The 16,665-nt window shown below is 33.8% G+C and overlaps 1 protein-coding gene across 5 annotated transcripts; it reads right to left on the bottom strand.

The window, feature by feature from the left end:
- Positions 1 to 1,701: 1,701 nt before the first annotated feature.
- On the bottom strand, positions 1,702 to 14,947 carry LOC131626608 (vesicle-fusing ATPase-like). 5 transcript variants are annotated; one of them, XM_058897437.1, is made up of 23 exons: positions 14,700 to 14,947; positions 14,363 to 14,452; positions 13,927 to 14,180; positions 13,641 to 13,737; positions 13,467 to 13,551; positions 13,310 to 13,360; positions 12,973 to 13,143; positions 12,442 to 12,596; positions 12,249 to 12,357; positions 11,538 to 11,637; positions 11,403 to 11,458; positions 10,284 to 10,349; positions 10,112 to 10,194; positions 8,726 to 8,859; positions 6,012 to 6,222; positions 4,791 to 4,922; positions 4,656 to 4,716; positions 4,490 to 4,549; positions 4,218 to 4,276; positions 4,049 to 4,136; positions 2,795 to 2,917; positions 2,566 to 2,631; positions 1,702 to 2,156 (listed from the first exon to the last, which is right to left on the bottom strand). In XM_058897437.1, exons 3-23 carry the CDS (start codon positions 14,111 to 14,113, stop codon positions 2,010 to 2,012), a joined length of 2,241 nt encoding a protein of 746 aa, XP_058753420.1. In that variant the 5' UTR covers positions 14,114 to 14,180; positions 14,363 to 14,452; positions 14,700 to 14,947; the 3' UTR covers positions 1,702 to 2,009. The 5 variants fall into 5 exon arrangements, with proteins under 5 accessions (XP_058753420.1, XP_058753423.1, XP_058753424.1 ...); XM_058897440.1 differs by having other exon boundaries at positions 13,927 to 14,165; XM_058897441.1 differs by having other exon boundaries at positions 13,927 to 14,165; positions 14,363 to 14,421.
- Between the last annotated feature and the right edge of the window lie 1,718 nt (positions 14,948 to 16,665).

Here is a 16,665-nt window from a genome sequence, read left to right as displayed (position 1 = left end):
TGATCCTCTATTATAGTTGCTTTCACCCTTTTAGAATGTTGAACTGTTGGAATTTTGAGAGTCTCTTCCATTATGATATATTCATCTACCTTTATTCATGGACCACTTCCCTTCACTTTTTGTCTTTCCCAACAGTCCTCTCCTCTATTCTCTACTCACAGGCCTCAAGAAAACTCTGCAGTTCCTTTTTACTCACGGTTGAAATATCCTTGAACTCTTAAATTGCAACCACCACATTATGGAATCTTGGCGTTTAACGATCTCAAGAATTTACCAACTACATACTACTCAGTGATTGTCTCTCCACAAGCTTTCACTTGATTCACCAATCTTATGATTCTTGTAGTAAATTCACTAATGTTCCTTCTCACCAATCTTGTGAGTCTGTAACCTTGTCACCTTTGTTTTATCAGCTCCTACATAACTTTTCTCCAAAATTTTCCAAGCTTGCTTTGAGGATATGCAATCACCAACCTTCTCAAAGTTATCAGCATCAACACATTGATGAATGAGATACAAAACTTTGAAATTTTTCTTCTTTTCCCGGTGCACAATTTTTGTGCAGCCGTTGAACCTTTTACAAATGGATTAACACCATTCTTGATCACTTGAAGAACATTTTGATAATTAAACAACACCTTCATCTGTTTGCACCACTTGTCATTAGGCATGACAACAAAACTCGTACCCGCGGATACTCACCCGAACTCGCCCCGAAGTAGATGGAGAAAACTCGCTTTGATTGAATGGAATTGGGTTTGAATTTTCTCCAATTACAAAATATGAGAACGGGTCGGATAATGGGGATACTAATACCCACTCCAAACCCGCCCCATTTATTTCATATGTGCATTATTATTTATATTTGATAATTTATATTATTAAATATGTGACTAATGTTTTAATAATTTAATATGTCTTTATTATTTAAAATATTTGAAATGTATGTATGAAATTGTTATATTTTATAATTTATAATGTAATTTGATTTTGTCAAAAGTAAATATTTTTATTAAAAAATTAATTTTACTAAATAGATGGTGGTGGGACCGGAATACCCGAACCCAACCTGAACTCATTTGCGACGGGTTTGTATTTTAATTATCCATCCCTATTTGGGTTTGAGGCACGGAACGGAGATTATTTGAAAATTCGAGTTTGGGTTTGGAGAAGATAAAAACCATCTTTTACCTGCCTCATTGAAATGCCTACTAATCATGATTCTTCGCATCGAGAAATGAGATAGTTACAAGGATTCGTTCATTGGAGATGGAAACTATTTTTGCACACTAAGTGTTTGATCAAATAACCAGACTCTTAATGTCGGGACAAAACTCAATTGTGTTTGAGGCATTATTAACAACCCAAATTGGGGTATTTATACATCAATACATAATCATACAACTAACCAACTAAATGAAAAAAAAAACAAACTTTTATAACACATATCTCATTACATAAAACCTATAACCAATTACAAACGCCACTGACTTGATTGTGGCTGATTCTAGTAATGACTTGATTATGGCTGATTCTAGTAATATGGTAACTAGTTACACCATCCCTGTAATCGGTTACACCATACTTGAATTATGTTTTTCTTCAACAATTTTGTCCTACCAACCCCAATTATACTTGACACCCTCCTGAACTAGTAGTGCTCTTTTACCATAATATTCTGCGAATTTCTACCTTTGCAAATTTACAAAAATATTGCAGTGAGTTATCACAATAAGATATTTAGATAATGTTGAATACACAGGTTATGCTTATGCCAATTTTGTACGGCTCAATTCAAACTAAGCCATAACCACGTACAGATAACACCTGTCTCAAAATTACAATCAGCATAACCAAGCAACGGTAATTGATAAAGCCTCCTCAAAACTGAACAGAAGTATTATGCAACGTGATAATTTTATATATACAAAAAAAATGATATTCAATTATCTAAAACAATGATGATACAATGCACTCACTCTACTGTAAAAGCACTTGATGACACACAATTATATTAATCTGACAACATCTCCAAGGCAATCGAAGAAATGAGATATATTAATTTTCTCTTTGCCGGCATAGATAGCTTCTGCTGATCCACCTTGTGCACCTTGCGCTGCCATCTCAATCAACATGTATAGCTTCTTGATAGGCATCTGAGGATAACATTGAGCATGAAATTGGAGTTAGAGCAAGTACAAATATAGCAGCAAATGTTCTTGGACAACCACTAGTTTCCAGTAGGAAATACTATAAGCAGCTATAGCTAGTCAGCAAACAATTTAACTAGTGATTAGAAACATAGTAGGCTAGAAATACTAAGTTGAGCATACCACATTAGCAAAAAGATTAAAAAACTATCAACAAACAGACTACTATCACCTATACTACTAACAATCTGCACATGGACAGTTAAAAATTGACAATAATAACCAAACTATCAGCAATTTTTAACTGTCCACGTGCATATTGATAGCTATAACTAGTGTTTCACAATTAACTATCAGTGTATTACAAATAACCAAACTATCACAAAGAAAAAATAAACGGAGTAATGATACATACATTATCCAATGCCTCTGCGGCAGAATCAATATCGTCATCCGCAAAAACATTCAACTGTTCAAGGACCTGTAATTTTACAAATGAAAAAAAGTTGTTTAATATTTATTTTAAACTACAGTGTTTATAATATAAGCAACAGTAACAACTTGGAAAAAAAACTCCTGAAACAAATTAATTTGTTATTTCAAATATGTCAAATAGCATGTAAAAAGATCGGATATAAGTTTACCTTCTTCGCATCATTTGTGCTCAATGTAGGAACATTGTAAGTTATCGAGAAGTTATTACAAAAACCAATCGAGTCCAAGAAATCTACTTCACTAGTTGTTCCAATTACCATGAGTTTTTTACCCTGAAAACATGGTTAGAAATGCATATTATTAACGAGGTTTACATAACATCAACAAAAAATTACTTGCCATTGATATTTCTATTTTTATTTTGGTGATATTGACAGTCTGGTGATGAACTCTCAAGTCTCAACAGTAAAACATACTTGCATCAATAGCAGAAAAAATATGCATGCACTAAAACTTCAAATACTTAAGGTGTTGCATATTGAAAACCTAGTTACTCAGTTAACACAAAAAAAACTTGAATTCAGTATGTTTTAGGTGGAAAATCTGCCAAAAGAGCAATATGATCATAATTGTGATTTGATGATCTGAAAACCAGTTACTATATTTTGGTTAGTCAACTGGAACAGTAAAATATAGTAAGATCTAATAGCAGTAGATCTGCACTTCACGTGCCCAACTCTCCCTTCGGCTACAAAGAGAAACACCACCAACTCTCCCTTCGGCTACAAAGAGAAACACCAGTTTGCCAACAATAGTGTGTTATGAGTGTCATACGGGTACCAGACAAGATTCAAAGAGTGTCGAACAAATAAAAAAATTTGGGGACACTTGTTTAACTTTTCCGACATTTTTGACTTTCCGACATGTGTCGTGCGGGTGTCATACAATTGTTAGACACCGACACGTGTCATACACCACAATATGCCTACTCCTAAAGGTGTCTGTCTGTGCTTCGAACATATTGGAGTTGATTGGCATGTCATCAAAGAAAAAGTATAATGGCCTAATCAACACTCCATATGCCTACGACCAAGGCAACCTTGCAGATCTTATAAATAAGAGGATGAGCAACAACTTTGAAAGGACTGTTTTCAAGTTAGGACTGATAGATACTCATTCACCATGATAGATACTCATTCACCAGCTTGAGAGAGTGTTGTAAATAGTGTTTATTTGTAACTATTAGTATTAGTTGTATTTGACCCATTTACCAGATCCATTCACCAGCTTGAGGAAGAGTGTTGTAAATAGTGTATATTTTAACTATTAGTAATGGTTGTATTTGACCAATTTACCAGGTCCATTAGGTTAGAATCGCATTGGTGGATGTATTTAATTCATGCTTTTGAAATATATTAAGATATGATTTCTACAAAACTCAAAAGACAAGGACAAACAGAAACCTTTGGAGGAAGTTTCTTGAGCAAAACCAGTAGTGTCTGAGAAATAAGGTTTGAGAATCGAGGACCAATAGGAACATACTCCAATAATCTGGATCAATGTACAATGAAATAATTAATTTCGATGAGGAATTATAGATAAGAATGATAAAAGAACAATTACAAATCGTACCTCTCAATGTCATCAAGAACAATGACGCTCAAAGGTGACTTGTATGCATCCTCAAAAACCTATTAGAAATCATCAAATCTTAACTTTCATGACAAATTAGAAAATGTTAAAATAACACTATTGATGTAGTTGTTAATAGCATATATTTGACTGTCGATTCAATAAAACCTGACTTGCAAAATGTCTGTAATCTAGTCTACACTTTACAGAAAATATTTATACATGCAATTCTCGATAGGTTAAAAAGAATGGTTCAAAATACTATGACATACCTTAATAATCTGGGCACATTTAGAGCTCTCATGTAGACCAATCATTGTTTCAGCTGAAATCTATCCAATTACAGAAGGTCAAAGTTAAAATTTTGGCCATAATTGTTAAGTCAAAAGCATTATAGGTTTTCTAGTGTGTAATGTTCAAGATAAGGACAGAACTTACTATTTTGACATAAGCGAAGTCACTATCGATCCCAATAGTAGCTGCAAGTGCGGTTTTACCACTATAACGACAAAGCAGTTTAGAAACATGTCATCATAAAAGTCCTTTGACTGTGAAAATCAACACAACACATACCTGCCCCGATAACCTTCCAGAAGACAAGTAACAAGAGGGCTTCCTTTACTCACTTTAACTTGCTCCGCGACTAGCATTGCTCTCTGATAAATGTGCTTATGTCGATCACCACACTCCACCATGCCATGGAGTCTACAAATCAAATAACACAAAACCTTATAACGCAGCAAATTTTATTATTTCTATAGTAATTTCAGATAACCACATCATAAAACTAAATAAAAGCTTTTGAAAATAACTAAAACGATGAAAACCAGCAAAGCTGCAAAAACAACTATCCAAGGGAGCCCCGCAAACTACATTTGCAAAAAACTTAAAATACCTTTCAAGCCATCAAATAACTTGGTGTTTTGCATTCAAATGGTGACCAGAGGTAGCAAAAAATCATTCATATAATTTGAAAATTGTACTCTTTGATGTTTTACTTTATTTTTGTCAGATTAAAAGGCTGCACAGTCTTTTTGCTATAATAGCGAAGGAAGGAATAAAATTGAATAATAAACACTCGCATTTGGCAACTGTTAGCTTCTGTTTTAACTGCTTGTAACTATTAGCTGTTATTTGTTAAGAGTCTATTGAAGTAACAGAAGCTAACAGTTGGCAAAATGCTGCAACAGTTTCCTTCCCCTGTACAACAGACTTTGACTTTATGAACTCAATACTAGGTCGAACAAAATATGAATTGCAGAGTTTAGAGATTGCTCTCTGGTTTTTCCTCTCTTTCACTTTCTCAATGTTCCTAAAACTTCCCTTTATTTTCTTGCTTATACTCAAGTGAAGTTTGGGAGAAAAGGAATGCCAAAGAGAGAATCCAAGTTATTATTCTGAAATCCCAACTTTCTATCATTGAGCCTATGATGTTCTTATACGAAGGTATTTATAAGTTCATAACATGCATTGGTGATTCTAAAAGTACAAAGAAGAAATAGAAACTAACTAATAACTAACACAATTAAACTAACAATCAGAATAAGAGAAAACAGAATGGAAGACTCTAGAAAAGTTTATAACATGCGTTCTGAGTCAAACTAGAGAACACATGCATGCTTTGAATATAATCCAATCTGTAATGCAGACACTTTATTTTGGAATATTACTTTATTCGTGAAATCTCTTCTACATAGTACATTTTATGAAATTTCAGAATAACAATGGGCAAGAATAAATAGAATGAAATTGCTTAACCCATATCTAAAAACCATAAAGTTTTGTGACCTATACCTGCATCGCTCAAGATCATCAGTGGAAGCTCCAAATGCAGGAATAACTTCATGAAGTGCATTCAAAAAGTCAGCCATCGTAACCTTAATGTTTTCCTCCTCCACTGGCTTAGTGAGATCTTCAAGGCTCAATTGTCTATTTAAAGCATATGAAACGGCACTTTTCACAACACCTTCAAGTTCCGCACCACTGTAGTTTTTAGTTCGAGCAGCTGCACGAAAAAAAGAAAAGGTAAATCCGGAGTAAATCTTCCATGCTCTTCATAATTCAAAAGCCATGATTCTAATAATTTATTTCCTCTTTTTCAGTAAAATGAAAAACAATATTACCATAAATCATTTGTATCACTTCATACATTTACATGATTGTTAATAAAGAATTAATATGATCAAATAACTGATTACAAATTTTGAATATTTTTGTTATTGATTCATAAGAGACAAAGCAAACACAATCATATAATATTCGGATCAAATCAAAACAGAATGAGCTATCTAAGAAAACTAGGATCCTAACACATAAATCAAATAATAAATACAAAATATATTAACAAACAACATGAATAATGATTTTTCACTATCTTATTATCTTCATATTACTATGTATTTTTATTATCTGATTATCATCAGATTACTAGTTGAATCCATTAACCAAAAGAAACTCCTGGGTACGGAAACATTTAAGTGTCCAATGACAAAAAATACTGTGTTTCATTCAGGCACTATTATACTAACACGGTCAGGACACGGTTCTAGCAAAAGGGACATCTTTTTAAGAAGGTACCTATTTTTAATACCTTTGCTGCAGTAGACTGTAACTTGTGGAAATTTTATATTTGCTTTCGTGCATGTTTCTAATTGGCTGAATTTTTCTTCTAACTTTGATTATGTGAATCAGCAAATGTCACCTCTCTTCGTTCTTCTATAAGAAAAGCTGATAAATTACTGAATCTAATGTGTTTGTGTGTACACCCACATTTATGTGTCAGTATCCTGCATTTTGGAAATAATGATGTCTATGCTTGTGTTTCGTAGTTCATGAAGCATATTAAGGAATTATCTCAAAGCACAAGACTAAATTTAAGTTTTGTAAATAGCTTTGCCTCTTGAGACGATGGTTTTCATACTCAAACACATACATACAACCTATCAAGCACATGCACTGACATTGAAAGACACATTTATAAAGCATAAAATACTAGCAAATGACCACCAAGATGGAACAAAGATGAAGACCATACCAGGGAAGACCGGAGAAGATAAAAACGTGAGTATGCAGAAACACAGGAGAACTTCTCAAATTGTCTAATTAAAATACTACAATACTAATTTTTGATGCAGAGTCCACATTATATAAGATATCACATGAAAAAATGTTTACTAAGACATGGCAGATTTGGTAATGATGAGTTAGGATCAATCCATATGCCTAAGATGGTAATAGAGCTTATCAAAGAAATACGGTTAAGTTTTATTATTATTTGTCAGTTATGGTGTGTTAAGAAACAAATAGGGAAAGACAAAGGAAAAGTTGGAAGGATTATCAATTGGTTACTAGGAAGGAGTGATCAAGCTCTCTAGTTCTTAGAATGGAGAGACCAAAACTCTCAAAGTTCTTGGAAGGGCATAAACTTGTAACATTTCTATCCCTGTCTCTCAAGATTTTCCTTAATAATCTGGTGTGAGGTTGTTTCAGCATTATCAATGGTGGAAATTAACAATACCAGTATTTGATGAAAGTATGGATGGAGAAAATCATCAAGGGCTGGGAGGAGACTTAGGGAATCAAATTGGTTCCAGGAGTAATGAACAACAATGGAGGAAATCGAAAATTTTAGATTTTGAAGCTGCTTGGGAACCGGTTGCAACTACATGGAGCTATCTCCTTTATTTCACCTTGAGGGCGAGGTGATTTTTTTGGAAGGGAGTACTGTTAGACATTGTATCTGAAAAAATACAAAAATAAAATACAAAAATACGAAAGTAGAGGATATGAAATAACTGCAGCAGTTATTGTAGAAGTTATATATTATAGTATGTTAATGTTTGAAACAATAGGGAAAGATAAGGGAAGAGTTAAGTGGGAAATTAACAACTGGTTATTGGGAGGGAGAGACCAAGCTCTCTAATTCCTGGAAGAGAGAGACCAAGACTCACGAATTTCTTGGAAGTGCATAACCTTGTAACTTTACTACTCCTGTCTAGACAAACTAGTATCCAAATTCTAGACAAACTAATTGTGATTCTCAATGAAGCAAAGATAAATCAAGAAAGTCACCATCACCATGCTAGAAATAACGTGAGTGTGACACAAACAAATGTGTTAAGAAGTAATTGGACACCTAAAATCTGTTCCGTCACAAATAGAATGTCCAAGCCTATGTTAGGTGATTTGGAATCAGTTGAGTTAAATATTGCATAGATTTATAAACTGTTTTCAGTGAAAACATCTTTGAACCAATTTTTAATTTGCCAGACTCCACCTCAGTTTGCATGTGATGGATGAAACTAACAAACAAAAACATCTTAACAAATAAATCATGTTATAATACCCTAGTAAGGAAATATTCTGCTAATGCAATTAAGAAGCATAATCATCCAAAAACAACTATTACTTTATTGATGATAGCAGATATATTAAGAAGCATAGTCATCCAAAAATAATTATTACTTTAATGATGATAGTAGATATATTAGGCATCACTAAACACATACCAAGCTCTTGAAGATTCACATCAGAAGCTAGAAAAGAATTCTCTTTCATCTTGTTAGTATGAATTTGAAGAATTTGCAATCGACCATTTTCATCCGGGAGACTTATCTCAACTTGGACTTCCAACCGCCCGGGTCTACAAGACATAATAGTAGGTGATAAATGACAAGATGATATGTGGCATATAAACATAGGCATGTAGCAACTATATAAATCAATTACAAATTTCAGAATTAAGCATCGAGTTAAGCACATGCGTGGTGTTTAGCTTATAGGCTCTAAATTAAGAGATAATTGCTTCCCTTCATAACAAACATATGAACTCGGACCAATTAATTTAATATCTTAAGTTGGAAGGCATATGGAAATCAGTGTTGTTAATACAGATTGCAGAAAGTAGTTGTTCGTTATAATTCTGATATGCAGTGGTGCTATAGTGCTGCTGTAACGGCTATTTGACAACATTTTGTACTAAATAGCATATCATGGAACAATAGCGGTTTGTCCAAATTCCATTTTGCTAAAGAGGTATAACACCGCTATACCGGCTATTTAGCAACATTGATGGAAAAAAAAAATTTTAAACCAAATTGCTTTCAATCAAATCTTTCATGACTGGATCAAACACAGACTTAGCATCACTATGCTAGAGAAAAGGCTTTTTAAAGGAAGAACATTACTAATTTAGTCAACTTCAATGACCAATTAGCATACATACAGAAAAGTTCTACCGGGCCTTGGGTTGACTTTATTTATAACAATCTAAGTGCATAAATTATGACAAGTATGATCCAATTTGAGGGGGTGCATTAAAATAGTTGCATGCATAAAGAGTATTGTTATCTAATACCAACTCATGATTGGTACAGATTAGATTAAATTTAGGTTATTGCTGATGTATATGTGTGCGTAGACTAAAGCAACCAGTCACAATTTTTTTCAAACTGTAATAATTTTATGTTGGAGAATATCAGAACATTGTGAGGGGTTAACTGTACTGTATACTCGTATCATTTGCAACTCTTGACAGTTAGAAAATTTAGTCACGCTATTTGTTATTGAGTTTTGTTGTAAAAAAATTCAAACACCGGTAGCTGTCAGGCAGTTGCAGATCTAATAGATCTGTCACGTGCTCCAAAAATATACTTAGATGTGATCAAATTCACTAGTCTATTTTGAATTCTCACTCTCTGATTTATTTCATTTGCTATTATTTCATGCATTTCCTCATCTGCTCAACTTCTAACATTCTATAAAAAAACACTCAAATTGGAAGTAGATTTGACAAAATTATAGCATATCAATGTTAACTGTTAATATTTTTACTTTCAGGAAAAGAATATGTTAAGATCTAGAACAAGAGATAGAGGTATAATCATATAGATGACCTTAAGAGTGCTTCATCAAGCATGTCCTTTCTGTTAGTCATTCCAATAAGCAAAACATTGTTCAGTGATTCCACACCATCTATCTACACACAAAACAAAATCTCTTAGAATTACTGGTAACTACTATAGATATATATTTAAAAAAATTATAAGATTTAACACTTTCACGGACCTTAGTAAGAAGCTGGTTCACAATGCTATCATGAACCCCTGTACCATCTTTAGTTGAGCCTCTGGACTACACAAGACATGCAAAGAAACATATAGCACAGTGTGGATTAACTTCTGGCATATAGGAACTTCTCCATATAGATAATATTTTTTCTTTACTAACCAAAATTCCTTTATAAGCTTTTTATCAGTGGTTAAGAGATCTTCAAAAATGTTGAGACATAGAAGCTAGTTTCAAAGTATGCAAGCTATTAGTTAAAAGAATCATAATTATTGTAGGATTATTTTGATTTTATTTTTCATTTTTGTGCAAAAGATTATCCAAATTGGTTACAGCCAGTATTTTCATAGCCCCGCATTGAAGTGCGATCACGTTCTGGTACTCGTGTTGGATATTTTGGGAGGCCTCCTTTTCCTTCCCAGATAATTACTCAATATGTTTCTCACTATACGAGGGACGAGCAAAGTTTTCACCCCCATTGCATGTGTGCCAAATCAGAGGTGATGAATAGTTAGGAGACATCTAGGCATGGGTGGCCTCGAATAAACACGGATGGTCCCTCGAGTGGTAATAATCTGTCAGCTGGCTTCAGAGGTGTTATTGGGGTGATAGAGGCTGTTGGGTGTGGGGTATGCTAAGCCTTTTGGCTCAATGTGTACTTACACGGAAGAACTATGGAAGGCTCACAAGGGTTTAGATATAGACCTTCAGTGGTGAAGTTAGATTCATATGTTGTTATTAGAAGCTTGCAAGGTGGTTCTTTGGATAGTGTCCAAGAAAGATTAGGAGACTGCTGAAGGCTGGTTGGAGGCTGATTAGAGTGTTTGCATAAATCATTTATCAAGAGAAAAATACGGCCGTGGATTGTCTTCCCGCTTGAGGGTGCGAGTTTGGAGAATATTTGGTGAATTTTTTAGCATCCTCCTCCTCGGATTAAGCAGTAGGTGGCTGCTGATGCGTTAGGAGTTTGTACTTCTCGTTTGATTCTTTTGTAGTTTCTCTTTTTAGGACTTTATATATTCCACCAGTTAATGCAAATGTTGTGTTACTTATTAATAAATTGACTAGAGCAACACAACAGATAATTGATGTTGAAATAATGTTGGAGAAACCCCGTACCTTACAAATAGCATCGATTTCATCAAATATAATAACATGCAAATCACTTTCATCCCCTGAAAACAGAGAACAAGATAAGTGAATTATCTTATAGATTTGAACTTAAAGAACATGCAATGCATATATATCCATCACCTAGGGTCCTCTGATCCTGTTCGGCATCAGCAAAAAGGTCCCTTACATTCTTTTCAGTTTCTCCCACAAACTTGCTCAACACTTCAGGGCCATTTACAATCTAATACAGGTAAGAAAAGGAAAACTAAGATTCATCAACTACCAAAAATATAGTAACCAGGCATCAACCTATAGAAAGCAAACCATATATTTCCCATCCAATTTTAAAATTATTCAAACATGTCAATCAGTTTTGGAATCTAAAGCAAAGAAAAAATTACAATTTCCAAAAATTATGTTAGTGTATAAGGCATAAATGATAAAAGCATGGAGAGAACTGAAAATATGCCAAGAGAAAGTTACACCCACCAAGACTCGTGCGAGGCATAGTTAAAGAAATCGGCAAATGTTGACTGGAGTTAAAATTCTTAAATCAAGCCTATGTTTATGATGAAAATTAATTTGTGAGAACACATGGAAATGATCATGTTATGCCAAATATTTAGTGAAAAATAGTAGTAGGAAAGGAATAAAGTACCAAATTGTAAAAACATTCGAAAAACATATTCCAAGGCAAATACTCTATGAAAAACAATTAGGAGAGTAAACAGTATTAACTAAATAAAAGATATCACAAATATTCTATCTCTATTAACCATAGCTGATTGCATGTGTAATAAGTAATATAGATGCAAATCTATATTACACAAGTATAAGGAGTGGTTTCCAAACCTTTGGATCCTTGCCGTTCAAAATTTTTCCAATTTGACGTGCCATAAGAGTCTTTCCAGTTCCAGGAGGACCATAAAGCAGCATGCCTTTTACATGCTTGATCCCTAATCTGAAATCTCAAAAGCTTCCAAATGAGAACATGATATATCAAAAAACAGTGGGATTAAATGGACCGTAATATCAGATCTATTACTTAGATGTCACATGGGGAGGGAAAACACGAGATGCAAAAGCTCTTCGAAATATATCTGCAAACTCTGCGCCCAGGCCACCAATACCCAGAGACTCAAGGTTAAATTCTTTCTGCTTAAAAATGTTGCTAGTAGTACCTTCGCGCTGATTGATAATCTGCAAAGCACAACATATAGTAGCGTAGAGTTAGGAAGTTTTCCAAACAAGTGGAAAATACTTGGTTATTGTTTGTAGAGTGAAGTGAAGAAGTTAAAAGAACATGACATTATTTTACATGGCAAAGTGTTAACTATAACCTCACACGGAATACATGAAACAATTATCAAACTAACTTACTGGACTTCGTTACGGAATGATATATAGAAGATATTACCAAAAACTTCTGTATGAATAGTGAAAATCAAGGTTGGATAAACGTTACCCAAATCAGTGAAATTAAGCATCAAGGGATAGTTAAGCTGTGTAAGCATTTGTAATGTGTCGAAAAGAACTGAACAGTAGAGTATATGTCAAAGAAAATTAAGAAACTCACCTTAATTCCACTATCACGTGGCGCATCAAAAACAAAGAATGTGTCTTCTAAAATTATCCCTCTTTCAATAGAGTTGGACTTTCCCCGGCCCTCAACCGTAGCTTCCCGGACTGTAAAGCTATAATTATTTCCCTGAAACTCAAATAACACTTTCTGCCCTGCTGTCATTACCTGAATTAAATAAGACCCGCATTAATTTTTTACAATTGAATTTAGTATATCAAACAAGAGGAAGGTTACATAAGAATAACATGTCTATGTTCAAGTTTGTTACTTAAAAAGTAACCAACAATAGTAGTTAACTGAAGGGCACAAGTAGCCCTGTGAAAGACCCTACCTGGTTATTAAGTCTTCTCCGAAGTTGCTTGGCTAGTACAAGAGCATCAATCTACAAGACAAAGCAGCAACATCAATTTCTATCCCAAACTACTCTAATCAACAGCATATTATTATTGATGACAAGAAAATGAACTTTTTCAATTCACATAAAATACCTGTTCACTCCTGCTTCCAACCCTTTTAACGAAGTCCAATTCAACTGTAAGCATGGCCAGGTTGAAATTTTCAGGCGGCACGAATCTTGAACACCATAGCAAATCAAACAATGAGCAAAATGGAAGGTCAATACTCAATGCTAATCAGCTAAGTACACACTAAAACAAACTAACCGGGTCACATCTACGGATTCAGCTGCAGAAACTTTTGCACATCGACGCTGAATGGAATTCAAAGCAATGTGACCACCACGTATGCTTTCATGAGCTGTATTCTCAAAGTTAAGGCCACAATTACAAAATTAACATATTCGTGTATAAATTGTCACCTTCCAGCATTGCAATTTTCCAGGAATAACATTTTCAAAAATACAAATTAGTTCTACGCTAATGAATTGAACAACGCGATTTACATGAAAAATTAAAGGAAAAGTAATAAATGAAGTGAATGAAGGATATGAGAGAGAGAAAACGAAGACATCGCCGATGGAAGCGAGGTAGAGGTTGCTGTGACCGGGAACGGCGAATTTGGGAAGATCGGAGGCGGAGATGTAGGCGAGGTTGGTTAGGGCGAGTTCTTGGGAAGGCGTATTGGTGACGATCATGGCGATCGAAGCAGCCGAAGATCCGAAAAATCGACCCGCCATTGTTACAATCGGATCTAGCTTTCAGATCACAAGATAATGGAAATGCTGTTGCCTGCGCGGGAGAGTGCTAAGAATAAAAATTGTATATGATTAAATTTTGTTTGGGTTAAAAAAAAAAATAGAAAATGAGAAGTTTGGGTGTGAAATGTGGCGGATTAAAAAGCTATGGGCATATACTTTTATTATGTTATAGATTAAAAAGCTATGGGCATATACTTTTATTATGTTATAGATAGATATGTTATGGACCTGGATCTCATCTGCAGCAGCCTTTTGTCTGCTGCTCACCCTTCTGCTTTAATTTGAGCCTTTGGATTACATCCAATGCATATTAATTTTCTAAAATAATATTTGACACTATCTATCAATCATTGATTTGGAGCAGAATAGTGAACAGAAGATAATATATGTTATATATTAGTAAACCAAAAACTGAGCAGCAGGGAAAAGGTCAAAAAAAAACTAGACTAAATAGCAGAATCGGAAGAAGGGCAAAAGTGATGGTCTTCTGAAAGAATTAGCACCATCTCCGGCGTAATACTCAACGCCCTCACAAATCCCTAGAAGTTTCCTACAACAAACTCACCTGTCCCGGAAGAGCGGCAGCGGAGTCCAGATGTGATTGAATAAGCGATTAAAAGCAACCGTCTCCGGCGAGATGTGATTGAATAAGCGATTAAAAGCAACCGTCTCCGGCGAGATGCGACTGGAATGTAGAAAAAATGTTTCAATCTCGGATGTGCTGATTCACCCTTTTGATTTGATCCGGTTTCATCTTTCGATTGTGATGGAGAGGTTTGTGTAATTTGTAAAAATAGACCCACCGAATATTTTCATTCTTTTGTTATTTATATAAGAAAAAACTTTTTTTATATTTTTTCTGAGTTTAATGGTTATGCACCGACAGTGTAAAAAAGTTTTACACTGTCATCCAATTAGAACATAACGTTTTGTCATGTCATACAAGTTTTTTTAAATTTTCAGTCTGACTTATCTTGATTCATGATTGTCATTGGTTGACAGTGTAAAACTATTTTACACTGTCAGTGCATATCCTTTTTTTCCTTTTTCTATACTCTCCTTCATTTTTCTCTCCTTCCCTCTCCATTCTCTCTATCTCTCTCTCGAGTAATTCTTTCATGCACACGACCATAAATTCACATTCTTAGAAACAGCCAATAAGAGAGAGTATTTTTTAAATTTATTTTAATTTTAATTTTGTTTTTAATTGGATTCATGGGGTGGTTGCAATTACGAGAGAAAAATCAATACTTATTTTTTAATTAATTAAAATTTTGTGATTGATTGTGTGTAAAATAATTTCTTAGGTATGTTTTCACCTAAGAATTTCTCTCTCTCTTAATGTTACTCTCACTCATCATTAAAAAACAAAATATAATCAAGAAAAAATGAAATTAAAGATAGAGAAGATGGAGAGAAAATGAGAGAAAAATGAAGGAGAAAATTCAAAGTAATTTTTTTTCTAATTTTTATCACAACTTTTAAATTATTTATATTTTATTACAGGGTGAATCATAATCATCTTAAATGGTTTTTTTTCCTAAATTTTTATTTATAATTGTAACACTAGGTTTTAATTTATATTATAATAATTATTATACTTTTTTGATAATAATTAAATAGCTAGGCTTAGAAGTCACATAGCTAGGCTTATGTTGCCTTTGTAGGTGCTGTTTGTAACCGTTGTGGCTGGATCTTTTGATCGCCGTTGTTTCTTAACTGTTTTTTGGTTTATGAAATAAAATTATCATTTCCCAAAAAAATTATTATACTTTTTTTATTACAATGGTATTTTAATTTTTTACACATCTTTTTGCATTCTCAAAAATTTAATTTTAAACAATAAAAATTATAATTATATTCAGTATATAAAAATAATATTCAATTAAATAAGACAAAATTTTAATTATATAATTTTTGAGGATTTCTTAACCCATATCATGGCCTACTTATGCATCACTGATTTGACAAAATTGTCCTCGTGCTTCCGTAGATGCATCTTTGGAATGACCTTTTTTTGTATAACGTTGTTTTGTTTTGTAGATGCACTTACGGAAACTTACGGAAGACTTCCGTAAGTGCATCTACGGAAAGGTTTGGCGTTATATCTCGCCCTGACCTTTCTCCTCCCTCATTTTCTTCATTTCAAACTATCAAACTCTTTCAACCCTCATACTCTCTCAACCCCAAACTCTTTTTCCCTACCTCAAAAGCGATGTCAAGTTCGGCTACGTTGTCAACATCAACTTCAAATCTTTATCAAGTTCAAAGCGATATTTTAATCGGTAAGTTTTTGGAATTTTTAGTTATTTTAGAGTAGTTTTGAAATTGAATTAGAATGTGATATTTAGGTGTAGAAATGAATTGATAGGTTTAGCAATAGTGTTTAGAGACAATGTAGGGGTTGTTTGAGGTTTTAAATAGACGATCAAGCTACAAAAATAAAGTTTGTAGTGGCTGGAACAATACTCTGACGTCATTGTTGCGTTTCTGAGTTTTAGTTACTTCCGTAGATCCATCTACGAAAGAGA

The sequence above is a fragment of the Vicia villosa genome, unplaced genomic scaffold (genome assembly GCF_029867415.1).
Source record: "Vicia villosa cultivar HV-30 ecotype Madison, WI unplaced genomic scaffold, Vvil1.0 ctg.000308F_1_1, whole genome shotgun sequence".
NCBI lineage: Eukaryota > Viridiplantae > Streptophyta > Magnoliopsida > Fabales > Fabaceae > Vicia > Vicia villosa.
The sequence above is the reverse complement of the archived record's forward strand: the minus strand, read 5'-3'. Positions and strand labels throughout refer to the sequence as shown.

What these genes read in the sequence shown, in the direction of transcription:
- LOC131626608 (XM_058897437.1), bottom strand. Translation starts at nt 14,113, where the DNA reads ATGGCGGGTCGATTTTTCGGATCTTCGGCTGCTTCGATCGCCATGATC. An exon ending in TGAACGGCAAGGATCCAAAG is followed by an intron (nt 11,638 to 12,248) that starts GTTTGGAAACCA and finishes TACCTGTATTAG; the next exon opens with ATTGTAAATGGCCCTGAAGT. An exon ending in CTTGATGAAGCACTCTTAAG is followed by an intron (nt 8,860 to 10,111) that starts GTCATCTATATG and finishes TATGTCTTGTAG; the next exon opens with ACCCGGGCGGTTGGAAGTCC.